Source organism: Mya arenaria, chromosome 4 (assembly GCF_026914265.1).
Source record: "Mya arenaria isolate MELC-2E11 chromosome 4, ASM2691426v1".
Taxonomy (NCBI): Eukaryota; Metazoa; Mollusca; class Bivalvia; order Myida; family Myidae; genus Mya; species Mya arenaria.
The window spans coordinates 78,052,135-78,077,727 of NC_069125.1; the positions used below are offsets into that span (position 1 = coordinate 78,052,135).

A 25,593-nucleotide genomic window follows, 5' to 3' on the forward strand; every position below is an offset into this window, starting at 1 on the left:
CAGGTAGCTCGTGTCCACCTACAGGGATGCATTGGAACTACAGGTAGCTCGTGTCCATCTACAGGGATGCATTGGAACTACAGGTAACTCGTGTCCATCTACAGGGATGCATTGGAACTACAGGTAACTCGTGTCGATCTACAGGAATGCATTGGAACTACAGGTAGCTCGTGTCCATCTACAGGGATAAATATGAACTACAGGTAACTCGTGTCCATCTACAGGGATGCATGGGAGCTACAGGTAGCTCGTGTCCATCTACAGGGATGCATTGGAACTACAGGTAACTCGTGTCCATCTACAGGGATGCATTGGAACTACAGGTAACTCGTGTCCATCTACAGGAATGCATTGGAACTACAGGTAACTAGTGTCCATCTACAGGAATGCATTGGAACTACAGGTAACTCGTGTCGATCTACAGGAATGCATTGGAACTACAGGTAGCTCGTGTACATCTACAGGGATAAATATGAACTACAGGTAACTCGTGTCCATCTACAGGGATGCATGGGAGCTACAGGTAGCTCGTGTCCATCTACAGGGATAAATATGAACTACAGGTAGCTCGTGTCCATCTACAGGGATGCATTGGAGCTACAGGTAGCTCGTGTCCATCTACAGGGATAAATATGAACTACAGGTAGCTCGTGTCCATCTACAGGGATGCATTGGAGCTACAGGTAGCTCGTGTCCATCTACAGGGATGCATTGGAGCTACAGGTAGCTCGTGTCCATCTACAGGGATAAATATGAACTACAGGTAACTCGTGTCCATCTACAGGAATGCATTGGAACTACAGGTAACTCGTGTCCATCTACAGGAATGCATTGGAACTACAGGTAACTCGTGTCCATCTACAGGAATGCATTGGAACTACAGGTAACTCGTGTCCATCTACAGGAATGCATTGGAACTACAGGTAACTCGTGTCCATCTACAGGGATGCATTGGAACTACCGGTAACTCGTGTCCATCTACAGGAATGCATTGGAACTACAGGTAACTCGTGTCCATCTACAGGAATGCATTGGAACTACAGGTAACTCGTGTCCATCTACAGGAATGCATTGGAACTACAGGTAACTCGTGTCCATCTACAGGGATGCATTGGAACTACCGGTAACTCGTGTCCATCTACAGGAATGCATTGGAACTACAGGTAACTCGTGTCCATCTACAGGAATGCATTGGAACTACAGGTAACTCGTGTCCATCTACAGGAATGCATTGGAACTAAAGGTAGCTCGTGTCCATCTACAGGAATGCATTGGAACTAAAGGTAGCTCGTGTCCATCTACAGGGATGCATTGGAACTACAGGTAGCTCGTTTCCATCTACAGGGATGCATTGGAACTACAGGTAACTCGTGTCCATCTAAAGGGATGCATTGGAACTACAGGTAACTCGTGTCCATCTACAGGGATGCATTGGAACTACAGGTAACTCGTGTCGATCTACAGGAATGCATTGGAACTACAGGTAGCTCGTGTACATCTACAGGGATAAATATGAACTACAGGTAGCTCGTGTCCATCTAAAGGGATGCATTGGAACTACAGGTAGCTCGTGTCCATCTACAGGGATGCATTGGAACTACAGGTAACTCGTGTCCATCTAAAGGGATGCATTGGAACTAAAGGTAGCTCTTGTCCATCTACAGGGATAAATATGAACTACAGGTAACTCGTGTCCATCTAAAGGGATGCATTGGAACTACAGGTAGCTCGTTTCCATCTACAGGGATGCATTGGAACTACAGGTAGCTCGTGTCCATCTACAGGGATGCATTGGAACTACAGGTAACTCGTTTCCATCTACAGGGATGCATTGGAACTACAGGTAACTCGTGTCCATCTACAGGAATGCATTGGAACTACAGGTAACTCGTGTCCATCTACAGGGATGCATTGGAACTAAAGGTAGCTCGTGTCCATCTACAGGGATGCATTGGAACTACAGGTAGCTCGTGTCCATCTACAGGGATGCATTGGAACTACAGGTAACTCGTGTCCATCTACAGGGATGCATTGGAACTAAAGGTAACTCGTGTCCATCTACAGGGATGCATTGGAACTAAAGGTAGCTCGTGTCCATCTACAGGGATGCATTGGAACTACAGGTAGCTCGTGTCCATCTACAGGAATGCATTGGAACTACAGGTAGCTCGTGTCCATCTACAGGGATGCATTGGAAATAAAGGTAGCTCGGGTCCAATGCAAAACATGTGGGGCTGCTATTTTATCGATAAATCAATAATTTAAGGAGTCCAATCACAAACATAATTACACAACTTGCTGTTTGTCCAACCGATTTCAACTACAACATTCTAATTTATAATGTACGAATGACGCATATTCCGCACTGGCGGCGGATAGAATGCAATTGCAAAATTACCGTGTATAATCTTCCTTTACTATTGACTTTAAATTATTTCACAATAGATAGATATTCACCATGTATTTTGTGTTTTATTTCCCAAATTATGAACTGCGTACATATAGGTTCACATTTGAATGGGTTTTTTATTTATGGTTTAAGCATTCATAACGGGTAGTCAGTTGTCACGCTCGGTCGAGTACAAATATAGAATCTCAGTAGAAGATTTCGTTGAATACACTTTCACCCGAAGTTAAGCACGATCTGCGCCGGCAATGACATTTATGTGGACGCGTACACGCCCGAGTTGCACGGCGATTCATCTTTTTTTTGAAAAGCTAAACAGTTTTCCAAGTTAGCTTCTGACATGAAGAAGTTCTTCAAATCGCAATAGCACCCTGGAAGCATACCCGGTGTTTTATTCGGGCGAGAGGTCGGATTCAAGGCGCCAGTGGGCAGTCGAGTCATCAAAACCTTCGTATGAATCAGTGACTACCAAATTGTCATTCGCAAAAACTTCAATATTTATGTGAAAAACTACAGAAACAAGTCTTGTTCCAAAGCTTTTAGCAAAATGGAAAACCTTAAATTCTCAAATTATGATTTTGAATATATGCAATTTTTAAATTGCTCCTGTATTCCGTCATAAAAACATGAAACGTTTATTTACAATGATAACGCGATAGTACGATGATGAAAACACGACAGTAAGATGACGCAAACGCGATAGTACGATGGTGAAAACGGGATAGTACGATGACGAAAACACGACAGTACGATGATGAAAACGCGATAGTACGATGATGAAAACACGACAATACGATAGTACGATGATGAAAACGCAAAATCACGATATTACGATGGTAAAAAAGCTAAAGTACGATGGTGAAACTACGATAGTTCATCGCATTATCATCATCGTACTGTCGTATTATCGCGTTTTTGTTATCGTACTGTCACGTTTTCGTCATCGTACTGTCGCGTTTTCACCATCGTACTTTCGTGACTTCACGTTTTCACCACCGTAGTTTCGTGACTTCACGTTTTCATCATCGTAGTTTCGTGACTTCACGTTTTCATCATCGTAGTTTCGTGACTTCACGTTTTCATCATCGTACTACCTAAAAACTGAGAAGGAAGTCATTTTGTCATATTCCGTTAAAACGTGAACACTTGATCTGTCTATTAGCGTGTTTTTTATTGACTGCTGAGTATCTAAGTTCAAGTATTGGTTAACACATGTATGTTCTTCTTGTACAATGTATCATCCATTTTTCTGCATTCCAACCCCCTTTTTGATTTACAAGAAGGACATATGTGTTACGCCAAAATCATCAATGGCTGCATCGAGCGCATTTACAATGATCCTGGTATCTACTTATTCGTGATAAACCTGTTTCGACATTATCCTGTCAACATTTAAAGAGGTTCTATGGATATCTTTGAATCCTGTCACAAATTCCTGGTCAACGATATGTTATATGTGGATATGTTATGTTCTTTCTTCAATCTTTCTTGCAAGAAAATCCTATCTAAGCAACTTTGTTTTCGTCGAGCGTTATAAACTGTTCCCATTTATTTGGCAGCGAAACTTCTGAACTACCTATCAATTTTCTAGCCGGTTGACATTACCCCTTTCTCATTTTACTGTCGTTAGATAAGGTTGGCGAAGTTATGAACGGCTACCAAGAAATCAGATCCACTGAATGTGGTATTCGCTGATTAAGAAAGGGGGGACCCCCATAAGTTTGAAACTGATACATCGCTGCTACGTGTATGGGAACAGTACAGGATTAAAGTGTAGTACATTGTACATCAAATTGGGAAGCAAATGTCAGCAGATGACTAGACATAGCATTCTTCGTGTTCTTGATTTGACGGTATGTCAAGCGTCGTCTTCAGTCTCGGGAATGGATAAACGAACATATGTTTGCTTGGTGTACGTAGATTATCTTGAAAAATAAATTAAAATACTAGAGTGACAATGTTTCAAAAGGCAAGATACACTTAAGTGATGCTAACCCCATCTACAGAGCCATTAGAACTGCTGGAGACCACCTCCGGGCATGTATTGGAACTGCAGGTAGGTCGTGCCAAACTACAAATATGCATTGGAACTGCATGTAGCTCGTGCCAATCTACAGGGATGCACTGGAACTGCAGGTAGGTCGTGCCCTCCTACAGGAATGCATTGGAACTACAGGTAGCTCGTGTCTATCTACTTGGATGCATTGTAACTGCATGTAGCTCGTGCCAAACTACAAATATGCATTGGAACTGCATGTAGCTCGTGCCAATCTTCAGGGATGCACTGGAACTACATGTAGCTCGTGCCAAACTACAGGGATGCACTGGAACTACATGTAGCTCGTGCCAAACTACAGGGATGCACTGGAACTACATGTAGCTCGTGCCAAACTACAGGGATGCACTGGAACTACATGTAGCTCGTGCCAATCAACAGGGATGCACTGGAACTACATGTAGCTCGTGCCAAACTACATGGATGCACTGGAACTACATGTAGCTCGTGCCAATCTACAGGGATGCACTGGAACTACATGTAGCTCGTGCCAATCTACAGGGATGCATTGGAACTGCATATAGCTCGTGCTATTACACAGGGATGCACTGGAACTGCATGTAGCTCGTGCCAAACTACAAGTATGCATTGGAACTGCATGTAGCTCGTGTCCAACTACATGCATGCATTTGAACTGCAGGTTGGTCGTGTTCAACTATATGCGTGCATTGGAACTGCATGTAGCTCGTGTCCATCTACAGGCATACATTGGAATTGCTTGTAGCTCGTGTCCATCTACAGGCATACATTGGAACTGCATGTAGCTCGTGTCCATCTACAGGCATACATTGGAACTGCATGTAGCTCGTGTCCATCTACAGGCATACATTGGAACTGCATGTAGCTCGTGTCCATCTACAGGCATACATTGGAACTGCATGTAGGTCGTGTCCTCCTACGGGGATGCATTGGAACTACAGGTAACTCGTTTCCATCTACAGGGATGCATTGGAACTACAGGTAACTCGTGTCCATCTACAGGAATGCATTGGAACTACAGGTAACTCGTGTCCATCTACAGGGATGCATTGGAACTAAAGGTAGCTCGTGTCCATCTACAGGGATGCATTGGAACTACAGGTAGCTCGTGTCCATCTACAGGGATGCATTGGAACTACATGTAACTAGTGTCCATCTACAGGAATGCATTGGAACTACAGGTAACTCGTGTCGATCTACAGGAATGCATTGGAACTACAGGTAGCTCGTGTACATCTACAGGGATAAATATGAACTACAGGTAACTCGTGTCCATCTACAGGGATGCATGGGAGCTACAGGTAGCTCGTGTCCATCTACAGGGATAAATATGAACTACAGGTAGCTCGTGTCCATCTACAGGGATGCATTGGAGCTACAGGTAGCTCGTGTCCATCTACAGGGATAAATATGAACTACAGGTAGCTCGTGTCCATCTACAGGGATGCATTGGACCTACACGTAGCTCGTGTCCATCTACAGGGATGCATTGGAGCTACAGGTAGCTCGTGTCCATCTACAGGGATAAATATGAACTACAGGTAGCTCGTGTTCATCTACAGGAATGCATTGGAACTACAGGTAGCTCGTGTCCATCTACAGGGATGCATTGGAACTACAGGTAGCTCGTGTCCATCTACAGGGATGCATTGGAACTACAGGTAACTCGTGTCCATCTACAGGGATGCATTGGAACTACAGGTAACTCGTGTCGATCTACAGGAATGCATTGGAACTACAGGTAGCTCGTGTCCATCTACAGGGATAAATATGAACTACAGGTAACTCGTGTCCATCTACAGGGATGCATGGGAGCTACAGGTAGCTCGTGTCCATCTACAGGGATGCATTGGAACTACAGGTAACTCGTGTCCATCTACAGGGATGCATTGGAACTACAGGTAACTCGTGTCCATCTACAGGAATGCATTGGAACTACAGGTAACTAGTGTCCATCTACAGGAATGCATTGGAACTACAGGTAACTCGTGTCGATCTACAGGAATGCATTGGAACTACAGGTAGCTCGTGTACATCTACAGGGATAAATATGAACTACAGGTAACTCGTGTCCATCTACAGGGATGCATGGGAGCTACAGGTAGCTCGTGTCCATCTACAGGGATAAATATGAACTACAGGTAGCTCGTGTCCATCTACAGGGATGCATTGGAGCTACAGGTAGCTCGTGTCCATCTACAGGGATAAATATGAACTACAGGTAGCTCGTGTCCATCTACAGGGATGTATTGGAGCTACAGGTAGCTCGTGTCCATCTACAGGGATGCATTGGAGCTACAGGTAGCTCGTGTCCATCTACAGGGATAAATATGAACTACAGGTAACTCGTGTCCATCTACAGGGATGCATTGGAACTACAGGTAACTCGTGTCCATCTACAGGAATGCATTGGAACTACAGGTAACTCGTGTCCATCTACAGGAATGCATTGGAACTACAGGTAACTCGTGTCCATCTACAGGAATGCATTGAAACTACAGGTAACTCGTGTCCATCTACAGGGATGCATTGGAACTACCGGTAACTCGTGTCCATCTACAGGAATGCATTGGAACTACAGGTAACTCGTGTCCATCTACAGGAATGCATTGGAACTACAGGTAACTCGTGTCCATCTACAGGAATGCATTGGAACTACAGGTAACTCGTGTCCATCTACAGGGATGCATTGGAACTACCGGTAACTCGTGTCCATCTACAGGAATGCATTGGAACTACAGGTAACTCGTGTCCATCTACAGGAATGCATTGGAACTACAGGTAACTCGTGTCCATCTACAGGAATGCATTGGAACTAAAGGTAGCTCGTGTCCATCTACAGGAATGCATTGGAACTAAAGGTAGCTCGTGTCCATCTACAGGGATGCATTGGAACTACAGGTAGCTCGTTTCCATCTACAGGGATGCATTGGAACTACAGGTAACTCGTGTCCATCTAAAGGGATGCATTGGAACTACAGGTAACTCGTGTCCATCTACAGGGATGCATTGGAACTACAGGTAACTCGTGTCGATCTACAGGAATGCATTGGAACTACAGGTAGCTCGTGTACATCTACAGGGATAAATATGAACTACAGGTAGCTCGTGTCCATCTAAAGGAATGCATTGGAACTACAGGTAGCTCGTTTCCATCTACAGGGATGCATTGGAACTACAGGTAACTCGTGTCCATCTACAGGGATGCATTGGAACTAAAGGTAGCTCTTGTCCATCTACAGGGATAAATATGAACTACAGGTAACTCGTGTCCATCTAAAGGGATGCATTGGAACTACAGGTAGCTCGTTTCCATCTACAGGGATGCATTGGAACTACAGGTAGCTCGTGTCCATCTACAGGGATGCATTGGAACTACAGGTAACTCGTTTCCATCTACAGGGATGCATTGGAACTACAGGTAACTCGTGTCCATCTACAGGAATGCATTGGAACTACAGGTAACTCGTGTCCATCTACAGGGATGCATTGGAACTAAAGGTAGCTCGTGTCCATCTACAGGGATGCATTGGAACTACAGGTAGCTCGTGTCCATCTACAGGGATGCATTGGAACTACAGGTAACTCGTGTCCATCTACAGGGATGCATTGGAACTAAAGGTAACTCGTGTCCATCTACAGGGATGCATTGGAACTAAAGGTAGCTCGTGTCCATCTACAGGGATGCATTGGAACTACAGGTAGCTCGTGTCCATCTACAGGAATGCATTGGAACTACAGGTAGCTCGTGTCCATCTACAGGGATGCATTGGAAATAAAGGTAGCTCGGGTCCAATGCAAAACATGTGGGGCTGCTATTTTATCGATAAATCAATAATTTAAGGAGTCCAATCACAAACATAATTACACAACTTGCTGTTTGTCCAACCGATTTCAACTACAACATTCTAATTTATAATGTACGAATGACGCATATTCCGCACTGGCGGCGGATAGAATGCAATTGCAAAATTACCGTGTATAATCTTCCTTTACTATTGACTTTAAATTATTTCACAATAGATAGATATTCACCATGTATTTTGTGTTTTATTTCCCAAATTATGAACTGCGTACATATAGGTTCACATTTGAATGGGTTTTTTATTTATGGTTTAAGCATTCATAACGGGTAGTCAGTTGTCACGCTCGGTCGAGTACAAATATAGAATCTCAGTAGAAGATTTCGTTGAATACACTTTCACCCGAAGTTAAGCACGATCTGCGCCGGCAATGACATTTATGTGGACGCGTACACGCCCGAGTTGCACGGCGATTCATCTTTTTTTTGAAAAGCTAAACAGTTTTCCAAGTTAGCTTCTGACATGAAGAAGTTCTTCAAATCGCAATAGCACCCTGGAAGCATACCCGGTGTTTTATTCGGGCGAGAGGTCGGATTCAAGGCGCCAGTGGGCAGTCGAGTCATCAAAACCTTCGTATGAATCAGTGACTACCAAATTGTCATTCGCAAAAACTTCAATATTTATGTGAAAAACTACAGAAACAAGTCTTGTTCCAAAGCTTTTAGCAAAATGGAAAACCTTAAATTCTCAAATTATGATTTTGAATATATGCAATTTTTAAATTGCTCCTGTATTCCGTCATAAAAACATGAAACGTTTATTTACAATGATAACGCGATAGTACGATGATGAAAACACGACAGTAAGATGACGCAAACGCGATAGTACGATGGTGAAAACGGGATAGTACGATGACGAAAACACGACAGTACGATGATGAAAACGCGATAGTACGATGATGAAAACACGACAATACGATAGTACGATGATGAAAACGCAAAATCACGATATTACGATGGTAAAAAAGCTAAAGTACGATGGTGAAACTACGATAGTTCATCGCATTATCATCATCGTACTGTCGTATTATCGCGTTTTTGTTATCGTACTGTCACGTTTTCGTCATCGTACTGTCGCGTTTTCACCATCGTACTTTCGTGACTTCACGTTTTCACCACCGTAGTTTCGTGACTTCACGTTTTCATCATCGTAGTTTCGTGACTTCACGTTTTCATCATCGTAGTTTCGTGACTTCACGTTTTCATCATCGTACTACCTAAAAACTGAGAAGGAAGTCATTTTGTCATATTCCGTTAAAACGTGAACACTTGATCTGTCTATTAGCGTGTTTTTTATTGACTGCTGAGTATCTAAGTTCAAGTATTGGTTAACACATGTATGTTCTTCTTGTACAATGTATCATCCATTTTTCTGCATTCCAACCCCCTTTTTGATTTACAAGAAGGACATATGTGTTACGCCAAAATCATCAATGGCTGCATCGAGCGCATTTACAATGATCCTGGTATCTACTTATTCGTGATAAACCTGTTTCGACATTATCCTGTCAACATTTAAAGAGGTTCTATGGATATCTTTGAATCCTGTCACAAATTCCTGGTCAACGATATGTTATATGTGGATATGTTATGTTCTTTCTTCAATCTTTCTTGCAAGAAAATCCTATCTAAGCAACTTTGTTTTCGTCGAGCGTTATAAACTGTTCCCATTTATTTGGCAGCGAAACTTCTGAACTACCTATCAATTTTCTAGCCGGTTGACATTACCCCTTTCTCATTTTACTGTCGTTAGATAAGGTTGGCGAAGTTATGAACGGCTACCAAGAAATCAGATCCACTGAATGTGGTATTCGCTGATTAAGAAAGGGGGGACCCCCATAAGTTTGAAACTGATACATCGCTGCTACGTGTATGGGAACAGTACAGGATTAAAGTGTAGTACATTGTACATCAAATTGGGAAGCAAATGTCAGCAGATGACTAGACATAGCATTCTTCGTGTTCTTGATTTGACGGTATGTCAAGCGTCGTCTTCAGTCTCGGGAATGGATAAACGAACATATGTTTGCTTGGTGTACGTAGATTATCTTGAAAAATAAATTAAAATACTAGAGTGACAATGTTTCAAAAGGCAAGATACACTTAAGTGATGCTAACCCCATCTACAGAGCCATTAGAACTGCTGGAGACCACCTCCGGGCATGTATTGGAACTGCAGGTAGGTCGTGCCAAACTACAAATATGCATTGGAACTGCATGTAGCTCGTGCCAATCTACAGGGATGCACTGGAACTGCAGGTAGGTCGTGCCCTCCTACAGGAATGCATTGGAACTACAGGTAGCTCGTGTCTATCTACTTGGATGCATTGTAACTGCATGTAGCTCGTGCCAAACTACAAATATGCATTGGAACTGCATGTAGCTCGTGCCAATCTTCAGGGATGCACTGGAACTACATGTAGCTCGTGCCAAACTACAGGGATGCACTGGAACTACATGTAGCTCGTGCCAAACTACAGGGATGCACTGGAACTACATGTAGCTCGTGCCAAACTACAGGGATGCACTGGAACTACATGTAGCTCGTGCCAATCAACAGGGATGCACTGGAACTACATGTAGCTCGTGCCAAACTACATGGATGCACTGGAACTACATGTAGCTCGTGCCAATCTACAGGGATGCACTGGAACTACATGTAGCTCGTGCCAATCTACAGGGATGCATTGGAACTGCATATAGCTCGTGCTATTACACAGGGATGCACTGGAACTGCATGTAGCTCGTGCCAAACTACAAGTATGCATTGGAACTGCATGTAGCTCGTGTCCAACTACATGCATGCATTTGAACTGCAGGTTGGTCGTGTTCAACTATATGCGTGCATTGGAACTGCATGTAGCTCGTGTCCATCTACAGGCATACATTGGAATTGCTTGTAGCTCGTGTCCATCTACAGGCATACATTGGAACTGCATGTAGCTCGTGTCCATCTACAGGCATACATTGGAACTGCATGTAGCTCGTGTCCATCTACAGGCATACATTGGAACTGCATGTAGCTCGTGTCCATCTACAGGCATACATTGGAACTGCATGTAGGTCGTGTCCTCCTACGGGGATGCAATGGAACTGCATGTAGCTCGTGTCCATCTACAGGCATACATTGGAACTGCATGTAGCTCGTGTCCATCTACAGGCATACATTGGAACTGCATGTAGGTCGTGTCCTCCTATGGGGATGCATTGGAACTGCAGGTAGGTCGTGTCCTCCTACGGGGATGCAATGGAACTGCATGTACCTCGTGTCCATCTACAGGCATACATTGGAACTGCATGTAGCTCGTGTCCATCTACAGGCATACATTGGAACTGCATGTAGCTCGTGTCCTCCTACTGGGATGCATTGAATCTGCAGGTAGGTCGTATCCTCCTACTGGGATGCATTGGAACTGCAGGTAGGTCGTATCCTCCTACTGGGATGCATTGGAAATGCAGGTAACTCGTGTCCATCTACAGACATTCATTAGAATTGCATGTAGCAAGTGCACATCCACAGGGATGCATTTGAACTGCAAGTTGCACGTGTTCATTTAAATGGATGCATAGGATCTGCATGTAGCCCGAGCAAACCTTCAGGTATTTATTTAAATTGCATGTAGTCTGTGCTAATCTACAGGCATGCATTGGAACTGCATGTACCTCATACACCACCCACAGGCAGGTAGCCGGTGTCCATATGTAGGGATTAATTTGTAGGTAGTTCATGCCCATCTACATGCAGGTAGCTAGTGCCAACCTACAAGCAAGTATTGTTACTGCATGTAGCTCGTGTACATATACAGGGGCGCACTGGACTGCAGGTAGCTCGTGACCACCTTAATGCATGCATTGGAAATGCAAGCAGTTTTGTGACTACTTACAGACAGGTCGACTGTGCCTATTTTCAGGCAGTTATCTCGTGGCCATAAACAGGCATGCACTGGAACTGCAAGCAATTTGTGACCACATACAGGCATGTATTGGAAAGGCAGGTATATTGTGCCTATCTAAAGGCATGCATTGAGACTGCATGCGGCTCGAGGCAACCTAAAAGCATGCATTTTAGCTGCAAGCTGTTTGTCCCCACCTACAGTTATGTAACAGAACTGGAAGTAATTTGTGCCTATCTATATGCATGCACTGAGTCTACAGGAAGTTCGAACTTACCTTACAGCATGCATTTGAACTACAAACAGTTGGTTTCCATACAGGCAAATTTAAATTATATTACAATCAAAACATTATCAAGAAAAAAAGTCCGATTCCCTTATGAAGTAATTGTGGTTTATTACTAGCCTTCTTCAAATGGTCACGTCTTTAATAAAACTAAAAAAGGTTCTACCACCTGTTTTTAACACGACTTAGTTTCCCACTATAACACCCAATATTTAATCATTTGCAGTCGAAACCCTTTCGCTCGATATTCCAGGGACCTAAATACTTCGAGCCTCCGGAATATTGAGCCAAGCGGTAATGCTAAAAAATTGAATGTGTATTTTTTCTTGTATACGTTAAATGCGTTAAATAAAGTCGTGTTCAACTTGTTTGATATTATCCTGCGTTATTTCTGCTAGAGCAGATCATTTATTGTACCCACATCGTACTGTTCGCAACATCACACATTCGATATTATGACAATATCATATAATTGTTTTATGATTTATATACACAATAAAAATAACAATATAAACACATATACACGAAAACAATAAGAATATTTCATACAATGATTAACACATGAACATGCGTCATATTTTATACACACATCACTTAACATGTAAATATATAGATAGCACATTTAAAACAATCCAGCCACATGGTGTGTGCTCGGGCTCTGTCACCGTCAAGGAATCTGGCTCTTACTTGGTCTTTTTTTTCAACCAAGTTTAAAGCCTGTTCCGCGAAATCCCAAAGTCGTCTGCAATTTGCTTTTTTGTATTATCATTTTGATAAAAAAAATAGGAATGTTATTGAAAATAGTGTTGATTTAAATTATTTTGCCTTTATAGTTTACAGCAGATTTTTTGTGTGCTTTTAAACTAAATGAAAATATTAAGTTAATGTTTCTTTACTTAAATCACGAGGAGAGAGAGAGAGAGAGAGAGAGAGAGAGAGAGAGAGAGAGAGAGAGAGAACTGCATTATATATTTATTGCAACATGTTGTTTTTACCATTCATATGTGCATCTTATATTGAAAAAACAAATCTATTTCTTCTCTTCTGTACACATTCATAACACTTATTAGTTGGAACTCAGCCATTAACATGTAACCAAGCGCCGTTGCTAATATTATTTTATCGTAGCCATTTAAAAGAATACAACATAGTCGAATACCTTAAGGGTAGTTAACTGTGTTTCAGTTAATATTCCATTCTGCTTGAGTTGTCTCCTTTCGCCGTTAAAGCGAAAGTTGAATTTTCCGAAAATCCCAAATCGATACGTCTAGACATTGAGGAAGTTTTAATGTGGATGTGATACGTTTAAAAGATTAGTTTTACTCTTTTGTTGTCACCACACTGCTGCCGACATCTTACTACAACAGGATACGGTACTTGTTAATAACAAGTTTTCACTAACAAGTCGGAAAATGCAATAGAAATATCCGAAAAGTATACTGAACCACAAGGGAGATAACGTAAGTGAATTTTATTTTATATGCACTGAAATGTGTAACAATATTCTTTTAAAGACACCAGGTCGATTTCCAATAAGATTGATTACGATACTTACGTTACTATTAAACATAAAGTAAATATGCTGTACAGTTCCCGCATTTATGTACTAGTATGTGAATAACATTAAAAATGATCAAAAACAAAACGAAACTCTTTAAAAACATTTAAATCTGCACTGTCACAGATATACCATTTTTACAACTTTTTATATATTTTGTCTTGGAAAGAGCAAATTTTTGCGTATATATCTGCAAACCAATAATAAAAGATTACTGACAAAAGATCAGATCGCAGATTTTCATATTTCCGCTCGAAAATTAATGTATAATGACTTAAACCGTTACTAACGGTTTAAGAAAAACGCATAAAACACCATTTTTTTTAATTTAAATATAGAAATCTGCGATCTAATATTTTGTCAGCACTCAGCAGTCTATAACTGGTTTACATGGATTTTCGCAAAAATTGGCTCGTTCCAAGACAAAATGTACAAAAAGTTGTCAAAACGTTCAATCATTGAGAGTGCAGTTTGAACGCTTCAGTCATACTTTGTTCCTACTTTTATCATAAATCTGGTTTCTATCTCATTAATGATAATCCACCTCTATTTATCCTTGTTTGCAGCTTTGGCTGATTCCGACCAGGCCTTTACATATTAGTTGTGGTATTTACTGATTAATGGCAGAATTATTGTGAGATTCATACCACGATTTTAAGGGTCTTCCACAGCACAAATTTATTCTTTTGTTTTGTTGATGATTTCTTTCATGACTAAACCATAAATCTTTTGCGACATGTTTTATGGTTTAAGGAGTTGTCCAAATTTTACGAAAACAGTTTTTTAAATCAGATTTGGGATAAATGCCTGCATAAACCTGGCACTTGTGGACTATGCAAAATGTTCCTATCAGTGCTTTTGTTCTATAGTTTTAAGTTTTAATCCATCTTTCTATTGTGCATGTTTCCTAGGTTTAACGCTTTATCTCAATTTCTTTAGTTCAATTCCTGTCAAACATAAAACAAATATTGCTTTAGTATTTTATAACTGAATATATAGATATGTATTTCTTAACTATATGGCTAAGTATTTAAGTAGTAGTAGTAGTAGTAGTAGCAGTAGCAGTAGCAGTAGCAGTAGTAGCAGCAGCAACAGCAACAAAACAAATATTGCTTCTTCGAAGGGGGGCATTTTGCTATGCACATGTCGATCGGTCCGTCGGCAGACCAAAGCTTGTCCGAGTGATAACTCAACAATTCCTGAAGGTAAAATCATCAAACTTGACATGAGGACCAGTAGATGACCCCTACTGATTATGGGGTTCATCGGGTCAAAGGTCAAGGTCACAGAAACCTTTAATGGTAACAGGATTTTAAAGCTCGTCCGAGTGAAAAATAAAAAACTGCCTAGACCTATGGTTATCAAACTTGACATGGAGGCTGGGCCTGACCGATGGATGATCCATATTGATTTAAAGGTGTCATCAGGTCAATGGTAAACTTCACAGTATCCTAGAATGATTAAGGGTTGTCCGAGTGCTAACGTGACAATGCCTGACCCATGGCCCTCAAGCTTGACTTGGAGATTGGGCCTGACCAGTAGATGACCCCTATTGATTTTTGCGTCATCAGGCCAAAGGTCAAGGTCACAGTGACCTTGAATGATAAAAGGTTGTCCGAGTGATAACTCGACAATTGCTGCACCCATGGCCCTCAAACTTGGCTGTTGGGCCTGACAAGTAGATGACCCCTATTGATTTTAGGGGTCGTCGGTTGAAAGGTCAAGGTCACAGTGACCTTGAAGGCAAACTCAACTATTCCTGGACCTATGGTCGTCAAACTTGACATTGAGGCTTGGCATGAGCAGTAAATGACCCCTTTTGATTGTAAGTGTCATCGGGCCAAAGGTTAGGGTCACAGTGACCTTTAACGCGAAAAAGTTAACAAAGCGTCTCCAAGTGATATCTCAACAATGCCTGGCTGGACCTGACCAGTAGATGACCCCTATTGATTTAATTAGTCATCGGGACAAAGCTTAAGGTCATCGTGACCTTGAACACAAAAAGCTTGTCTGTGTGATAACTTAACAATGCCTGCACCCATGGCCCTCAAACTTGACATTTAGGTTTTGGGTGATTAGTTGATGACTCCTTTGGATTTTAAGGTCATAGAGTCAAAGTTCATGCAGCAGCAGTAGAGTAGTAGAAGTAGTAGCAGCAGCAGCTGCAGTAGTAGTAGTAGTAGGAGGAGGAGGAGGAGGAAGAGGGGCAATAGTAGGAGCAGTATTAGTAGAAGCAGCAGTAGTAGCAGAAGCAGAGCAGTAGTAGAATCAGTATCAGTAGAGGCAGCAGTAGTAGCAGTAGAAGTAGCAGTAGCAATAGAAGTTATACCAACATCAATAGCTGCAGCACTACCAGCTGTACTACTAAGACTTGACCAAACATGTTGATCTTATATATTTATTTTTACTACAATATAATGCACCAGTCAATTGTAATCACGCCCTCGGTCTGGGGGTGTAACGGGGATAGCGTGGGAAATGGGCCGTGTATTTACCTTCCAGGTGGCCTCGCAGTGCCGAGTGAATGTGGTGGCTTTTCAAACAATAGCGGTGAATGGGCCTTACGTAGGATGGGGAATGTGGCGGGGATTTAACCAGCAGTTTGTCTCCGCAGGGCGGGAATTTTACCTTAGATCTGCTGGACCGAAAGTCAAAGTCCCCGCTATTCCCCGAACCGGTGTGGGGGGGGGGGGTTACAATTGAGTGGTACATAACATTGTCGTATCCGTTCGGTAACTTTTGTATAGACATGATCGTAGGGAATCACTAACTTATCGGGGGAGTCAATATTTAAACAGAAAAGGAAACACTTTTTCTAATGAATAATGACCGGGGTCGGGATTAAATGTGCGTGAAATCGCTTACATCGATAACGGTATTGAAACAATGCAAGTTGAACACAAAACGAAGCAATTTATTTTAATTAAAACATTTTCAAAAAACAGATCACAAACAGTTATACGAAAGTCCTCGGAATGTGTTCATGTGAAGAAAAATTAAAATAAATTTAGTATACACACACTGTAATATATTCTTCCAAATCTCATTCATTTAATCTGCTTACCTATAAACCAGAATATTTTTCAAGCAGTGAAAACATGGTTTTACACATGGTTAAGTATTTGACCTCAGATTATCAGGGGTGTAGAAATCAAAAGTGGTAAATTTCGCCACTATTTCTTGGCATGCATTTTTCTGAAAAGTATGTCATCGATAATTATGTGTATATTATTGTGTCAAGTGCCCCAGACAACCCGATGTTTTTTGATGATATATTTTCTAATCAGAAATATATAAAAGATAATTGTTTGTTTCAGCGTTAAATCGCAATATATTTCACCGAGTGAACACCAAAACCTTGAAACAGTGAAATAACATGTGTAATTCACTGATAAATCACTAAAAATATTGATATGAAAAACTACAGAAACAAGCTCAGTAGCCAAAAGTTTAAATATAAACCACCGAAAAGCATGTAATAAATTCAATAAAATGGCGTATTAAATTCATATCCTGGTTACAGAAATGCAAATATACTTCTTAAAATAGCTTCAATCGTCACAAAGCCACAAGACATTGTTGATAGGATAGTGTTGGTTATTTTGACATTGTAACAAATTCATTTAATACAAATATATTTCCGTAAAACTGCAAATGCCTTTTAATTGAAAATCTGATCAAATCTTTTTTCTTAAAATTTGCTCAACTCATAATAACACTGACACATGTGATGTATATAAATCAACTATTTTTTTTAAACATTTAATGTTTTGATCCTTCACTGCAGTGTGAAGGGCTTTAAACTGAACCCTTTCACCAAATGAACTGTTTCGTGTTCGCACGGTAACATGCCCCAACCATTGTATGTAAAATGTGATTGTTGACTTGTGTCTCTATTTGTTTGCCTATCCCTATAAAACAAGTTTAAATTAATAATTTACAACTGACTAAATGGTTTAATAGTTCACTAATAGATCACTCTTTTCTTGACGATCGAAAGTAACCCATTTAGAAATGTATTTATGGAAAACTGTTGCAATTTTCGGTTAAGTGTATGTATGTAGTGTGTTGTTTGTGCTGTTTTGTATTGTTGTTCAATGTTTCCTGTTTGTTATTGTTTGTTTTTGTGTTCTATGTCATTGGCGTTGACCCTGTGTCATTAAACGGGGTTTATGTTTAAACTTTCGACTACTAGACTTGTTTCTGTAATTTTTCATATAAATATTGAAGATGAATTAATACAATTTTGTTTTGTTTTGGTACACTAGTAGTTGATCATTATTAATATATCTATGTATGTAGTTATGTTTTTGTCTGTGCTATAAGGTATAGAGATTTTATGTTTCAGAATGGCGGCTGCAGTGACGCCGGAGTCGGTGGATGGAACCCAGAATGAGCAGTACTACCTGCGCCTACATCTTCTTCTAATGAAGGCTGGCGAGGTTCTCAGGGAAAAATTCGACTCTATTGTTAACCCAAACAACCTGCTGAATGAACTGAGAAATCACAAACGCGTAATTGATAAATTGCAGAAAGATGGTGTAATTTCTAGGGACCAATATCGTCTGCTCAATCCTAATCCAGACTCACAAAGGTTTGACGTCAGTCTGCTGATTGTTCTGCTCAGAAACATTTGCAACTTGCAACCAAACAATCCTATTTGGAAGGAGAACGACAACAACAAAATAACGGACACCATGCCTCCTGTCATTGCAAACATCGTGCGGATACGGAATCTTCGTAACAAGGTCTTCATTTAAATTACTACGGCCATTCTAGTGTATCATTATGTTCAATTTTACAATTTTATTTCAATTGATATAAAATATTTGTTTGATATGATACCAAATATGAAATGCGTTACACCTTTCAGCACTGTCAATGAACAGTTTCAGTCAGACCGAAACTTCAGTAACTTAATTTGTGCTCCTGCTGTACGTGTATCCATTGCACATATTCACTCAATGCATCCATATTTAAATGGGATGCCGTTTAATCCATTGGTTGTGTTTGTCTGCACCGTCAAAAGGTCGTTAATAATATTATAACACACGCTTTTTCATGATGTAAATTTTCAGATGCAGCATAAGGATATTGCTTATCTTGAACAAAAGGAGTTCCAAAAGAACTGGAGTTTGCTGGAAAATGTAAGTTGTGCATGTGGTCTTTATATGTTTTTGTCTCTAGTTAATTGTCGTTAAGGCCCTTGTCTAGTATCTCAAAACAGGGTTTATTTTTGAATGTTCGTCTACATGGCTTGTCTCAGTAGTTTTCATTGTATTATTGTAAATAGTCAACGTCATTATTATATTGTTTTATGTAGATTGTCAACCTTTGTCAAGTAGGAAATTTTGATGACGTTGACATTTTTTGTTGTTGTTGTTTTCTTGTTGTTGTGTATTTTCTTTTCTCTTATTTTTCGGGTGGGTATGAAATAATTTAGCAAGGTTGACAGTAATTAGCATTCGTCATGAGAGTGCTATATGTTGTCTGTTCCAAGGTCAAATGCTCTTTGTCAACATTTGTACGTTGATATTAACGGCTGGTTCGTGAATGTATGAATAAATATAGTCATCCAGACTCAATTACTTTCTTTACTTTCATAGTTACTAAAACATATTTATTTACAAGCGTAAATCAAATGGTCATACCTACATGTTTACAACTAGGCGATGGTAACACTTGGCCAGTCATGTGGGTTGAATGACGTGAAAGCTGATATCGCCGAGCTGATGACAAAGACCCTCGACATTGTGACGCCCGAAATGAAAAGCCTCCGGGGTATAATGTTTTAGTGCCTAATAACATGATCTATATTTCTAAGGACTTTTTAAAACCAACATGCCTTTTCAAATTTTCTACTTCATTAGGAGTTGTCAGTTTGAAAATATACTCATTGGAATATCTTTTTCAATCTGATGGCATTTTACAAGTCAGCAGAAATATGTTTTTAAAAAAAATCTACTAAACAAATATATATACAAAACATTTATCATTTTCACAGAGACAACGTTATGGTTCCTTGAAGACAGCTGTGATGATGAATTTTACGTGGAAACAGCCCGTTTTCAAGAAGCCATTCATTTGCTAAAAGAGAAGCATTTCATCGTGCTAACTGGTCATCCAGGTGAGGGGAAAACTGCCATGGCAGCCAAGCTGGCCCTAGCTGACGGCACCAAGCCGGAAAATTGCCTTAAACTTCAGCATGCACGAGACTGGGGAAAAGTGGATTGGTCATTAAAGCTTTTTAATACGGTCATTGTGGATGATATCTTTGGAGGCGGTGCACTCAATCAGAAACTTCTTGCTGATTGGAAACCGTACCTGCCTGATATGGAGAGAGCTGCAAAGCAGAATCGTTTGAGAATCATAATAACCACAAGGCACTACATTAAAGAGGAGGCTTTGGAGGAAATGGACAAGCTCACAATGTTTGATGACAAGGATGGATACGTTTTGCTCTTGTCGTCAAAGATGCATTTGTCGTTTAACGAGAAGAAAGAAATTCTAATGTCAAGGGCAAAAAAAAACAAATCTGAGGACATGATTGACACCTACCGTATTAGATACGAGGACTGTGTGAGGAAGGCAGAGGGAGTGATGAACCTACAAGAAGGTCAAAGTGAAGACCTTGTGTTTGGATTTCCGCAGTGTGCAACATTGTTCGTCCGAAGTGAGGCGTTGATGAAACTCGGCTCTGTTTTCTTCAGCAAACCGGAAATACACTTCAAAACATATATTGACCAGTTGTACAAAGGCAAGGATGAAGAGCAGTTCCATAAGTTCTTGGCTTTGGTTGCTGTCTGGGCAGAACAGAATATGAGAATGAAGGAGCTTGATTTACAAAATGCTACCAAAGTGTCCGACCATGTGAGAAATGTTGCAAAATGTTTTGGAGTTGACGTTACTTACTCATTCCTTGAAACTTTAAAATCTTCCCTGAAAAGCCATATTAATGACCTGTTGCTGTTGATCGATCATTCTGGGGAGTACACGTTCAGTCACAATGTGAACGGGGACATGGTCGGGGTAGTCCTTGGAAGTCACAAACTCCTGGAATGCATAGAGTTATGCCCGAGAGATTTCCTGATGGAACGAGTTACTATCGCCCCAGCACGAGAGGACGAGCTTCGTGTTAAAGTGCCAAAGAAACACTATGATGCGCTGTGTGAAAAGTTTGCAAACATGATTGGTCGAAAAAACTGCAATATTGTGGCAAAGGAGCCGTCACATGACGAATTCCAACAGCTCCAACGTAAAGGTCCTCGCCCAAACACCGTTGATGTACTTAATGGCATTGACTTTGGTATACTTAAACACAGCGCATTTAAAGACAAAGGTTTCGTGAAGACATTCATCAGGTACATCCGTGAAAAGCATCTCGATCAGGATCTGTTCACTGTCCCTGTAATGAAAATGACCGGCTACTTCCTCGACTACGGGATCAAAATGACAGAAATGGTGATGTATCTTCCGGGTTATACGCTATACAGTGGGCTGAGTGAGTTGGCGAAAGAATTGATTGAGCAAGAAGTTTTTCCAAAGGACCAAGTCGATCCACTACTACTGGCAACACATTCCGGTGATACTGTCATGATGAAGTTACTTCTAAGCCATGGAGCGAAAGTTTCGGGAGACACAATCTATGTAGCGATGCATAAAAGAGGAAACATGTTTGAAGCAAATAAGGTCCTCGATACAATAGTTGAGTACCAAGGTATTGATATCAATGACAAAGGAAACGCCGTTAATGGGAATTATCCGTTGATTGTTGCAGCAAGAAAAGGATTTTCCTATGCAGTAAAATGCATGTTGAAGCATGGCGCTGATCCGTCCGTGAAAAATGATAAGAACCTGACGGCACTCCACAAGGCAGTTATCTATAAGCATGCCGATATTATCAAACTTCTCATTGACCATAATTCGCCACTGGACGAGAAGGGTGGAAAATTTAAAAGGTCGCCTCTTCATATCGCTGCTGATCTTGGTTTAGGTGAAGTCGTCGAAAGATTTCTGAGCAAAGGTGCAAATGTAAAGATCAAGGACCACCGTGGTCACTATCCGATATTTCTTGCAGCCATCAGAGGTCATTTTGAAACAGTCAGGGTCCTTTTGAAGCATGACAAAAGTCAGGATAGTCTGAGAATTGCATCCTATGGCAAGAAATCGTTTATCAAAGGCATGTCCCTATTTCATGTCGCTGTTTGGAAGAACGACAGGAAACTGATCCAGCTACTTATCGATGAGAACGCGAATCCAGACGTAAAGGACTTCTTTGGTCAAACCCCGTTGTTCTATGCTATTAATACGGGCAAGAAGACTGCGACGCGCATGCTGTTGCAATATGCGGATAAAACAATGCCACAGAAACAGGGATTTACGCCATTGCATGCTGCTATTCACAAGGGAAATATCAAACTTGTTGCCAAACTAGCTGCTGAGGTAGACGTCAATGCGGTCGACAAGTACGGACGGACACCTCTGCATGTTGCGTGCGAAAAAGGAAATGTAAACGCTGTAAATCTATTGCTAAGCAAATACAATGCAGATCCACTTATGGTCACGAAACGAGGAGACACAGTTTTCCATATCTTGAGACGAATGAAAGGAAACAAAAGTCACGCGGATCATTGCAACCGCCGTTTGATTGAGATGCTTTTACTTAAAGCTCACCCAGCAATATTTGATCGTGTAAAATGTATGCCGAACAAAAAGGGAGTATCCATTACAGACATTGTTAAACCAGCCTCGAAGGACCTGAATACTATCAAAGTTTTGAAGCAAGCGATAAAGTCCGATTTTGACGAGATAAGCGATGACGACGATGATGACGCGGGGGCTAAAGCTTCCTCTACAGGAGTCGCGGGTGCTGGGAACACAGACAATTTAAGATTAATCCAGGATTTGCTGAATAATTTTGGAAGTGAAAACTACTCAGATGACGATGATGATGGGATGGATTTTGGAGGAAATGATGATCTTTTCGATAACGATGACGATGACGATTTCATGGACTATGACATGTTCTAAATTACTTAAAAACATTTTTTTCTCAGATACGTATTTAGACATATTTAGTTTTAGCTGTTAAACGTCGTTTGTAAAATGGTATTGAATCAAATACGCAAGATGAATCAGGCTTAACGGTTTTAGTGAATACATTATTTTTTAGAAGAATTAATCCTATCTGTTTTAATTGCTGTGATAGTGTCTTGAAATGATTTTAAACAACTTTTTAAAATCACTGAGATTATATTTTGATAAACTCATCTTGCGTTTTTCAACAGTAGACACGTATAGATAAGATGTCGTAAACTATTTTAGCTGATTCTTAGGCTTTTCAAAATGTTAGTTTTGACCGTGAAATACATATGTTGTGTTTATATAAATGCTGTTTTAAATGTCAATAATCGTGTAATTCTTCGACATTATTATTTGTACTTGTTTTTGTTATTAACTGTACCCATAATAAACTGTGATTAGTTGTGTTAATTAGGGAAACAAATTTCGGAGTTTATGTCGGTCGTGTATACAAGTTCCTATAGCAAATAAGAACATTATGTTCATATTCACGAATAAAACAGTATATAATTATGTGATGCTACCATTCATTGGTTTTAATGGCAAAAACGCAGAAATAACATTTAATTGTTAATTGTAGCGCACTGAACATTTTATTGTTTTTGTTTTTTTCTTTAGAAATCTACTGTACTAATTGACATGTATAAAATGGAAAAATGTATAATTACTGATATCGAAGATAACAATAGTGCTTTTTATCACTTTATTATTGCATGGTTATATATTGAATACCACCAAAATATATATTTATACATATGTTATGAGATTTGTAAATTTATTTACGTCTCCAAATATTAACGAGAATAGAAAACTGGCGATGTATGTTTTTAAAGCTATAGACAATATCTCCTCACGCTTGTGTTTGTTTTGTAGTTTTGTATGTGTAGTTAAATATGTTAAGTTAAAATGGTTCAATTCTTATTCTGTAACTTGATATTGCATGACTACTGACTATGACAGATCACATATATGTTTTACTGCTTGGGTACGCATGGGCATATTGCCTAAAAAAATGAAATAAACTATAAACGTTGTATATTAATACCTTACTTTACTTTGTTAACTTACTTACACACAGTTGCATAATTGTGGCACATACATGCTTTTGGCAGCACTCGTTCTCTATTGACACAACTCTAGTTCACCTCGATTATTTTCAGTGCTCGGCTGCATTATTTCACTTCATTCTAATCGACCAACTGCATGTCATGAGAAGGCCTGCTATTCCTGGCTATTACGGGAACTGGTTTTAAACCATGTGACAAACAATACATGATGATTAATTAATAAAGAATGGAGATTAATTGGGACAGGCAAAGCATTGCATTTGCGGACAAACTTAATTAAAAGTACCCATAAGAGAACAACTTGACATTATGTTAAACGATTATCATTATCTTCGGTCAGTTATATCATGAATCATAATTTGCTTTATTTTCAAAGACATATACGTTTATCACGATGATAAAACAGCGCGGATTATTTTTGTCAACGGTATTTTCGAGTCGCGAACAAGATTGTTACAGCTCAAGAAAGTTTTTTCTGGAGTTTTAAAAAAATCTTTATTTCCAACAATATTCATTAAACAAAATAGAATGAAAAATATATTTGCAAAGATAATTGGTGGCCCTTAATATGTCGTTTTACGATCTTGCCACACAAACAAATCACAATGAAAAGCTGAAACTGAATTATTTTTTATTTGTTTCTCCTTTGAGTTATCACTCATTTAAACATAATACTCACATATAATATACACACGCATAGTAGTTTTTATGTAAAGAAAACATTCATCATGTTACTCTTAATAGGGTATTATTATGTTTAATAGTGTTTTAAGAAATTACTCCTCGTTTTAACACGAGCCGGCAACGGATTCTAGTTATTGCGGTGACCGGATTATATCGGTATTGATACGTGTTTTAAGCAGCAGTCTAAACAATGATAGGTAGGGTTATCATTTATGTTTTTACATATTAAAATATCAGTTTTTTTCCGAGGTTAAGACCAAAACGATTCTTTTTCACAAACTTTAAACACTTTCTGGTCAGGCACTTATAACGGCGGATTTTGTGCCCTAGGCGAACGTTTGCCCCGGCACCTCGCCGCATGCACGCCAACCTCTATCAACGTGGACCAGAGTCGCGGGACCGAAATTTTCTGTCCTTAACTCTCGTTATATTAAGAAACAACAACTTAAAAAAACGCTTAACAAATCATATCTAGAATCAGCTGCAAGTGACGAACCATTTCAAGTGCCGAAATTTCGCTTCGCTGAACCGAAAAGCGAGGACTTTCAGTCGCATGGTATTTTATTTTAAAATCATTATCGCTGTTTTATTTTCATTTGTTTAGAAAATAAAAACATGTGGGGCTGCTATTTTATCGATAAATCAATGATTTAAGGTTTCCAATCACAAACATACTTATAACACTTGCTGTTTGTCCAAACGATTTCAACTACAACATTG

The 25,593-nt window shown here is 40.0% G+C and overlaps 1 protein-coding gene across 1 annotated transcript; it reads left to right on the forward strand.

Moving 5' to 3' along the window:
* Nucleotides 1-13,733: 13,733 nt before the first annotated feature.
* On the forward strand, nt 13,734-24,158 carry LOC128229758 (uncharacterized). Its single transcript, XM_052941571.1, has 5 exons — nt 13,734-13,943; nt 18,390-18,789; nt 19,120-19,188; nt 19,711-19,822; nt 20,046-24,158. The coding sequence occupies exons 2-5, from the start codon at nt 18,391-18,393 to the stop codon at nt 23,069-23,071; spliced, it is 3,606 nt and encodes a 1,201-aa protein (XP_052797531.1). The 5' UTR covers nt 13,734-13,943; nt 18,390; the 3' UTR covers nt 23,072-24,158.
* Nucleotides 24,159-25,593: the final 1,435 nt, after the last annotated feature.

Excerpts from the sequence above, each read along its gene's own strand:
- LOC128229758 (XM_052941571.1), top strand. The coding sequence starts at position 18,391 with ATGGCGGCTGCAGTGACGCCGGAGTCGGTGGATGGAACCCAGAATGAG. Across the intron at positions 18,790-19,119 it reads TACGGAATCTTCGTAACAAG|ATGCAGCATAAGGATATTGC; the intron begins GTCTTCATTTAA and ends GTAAATTTTCAG. Across the intron at positions 19,823-20,045 it reads CGAAATGAAAAGCCTCCGGG|AGACAACGTTATGGTTCCTT; the intron begins GTATAATGTTTT and ends TCATTTTCACAG.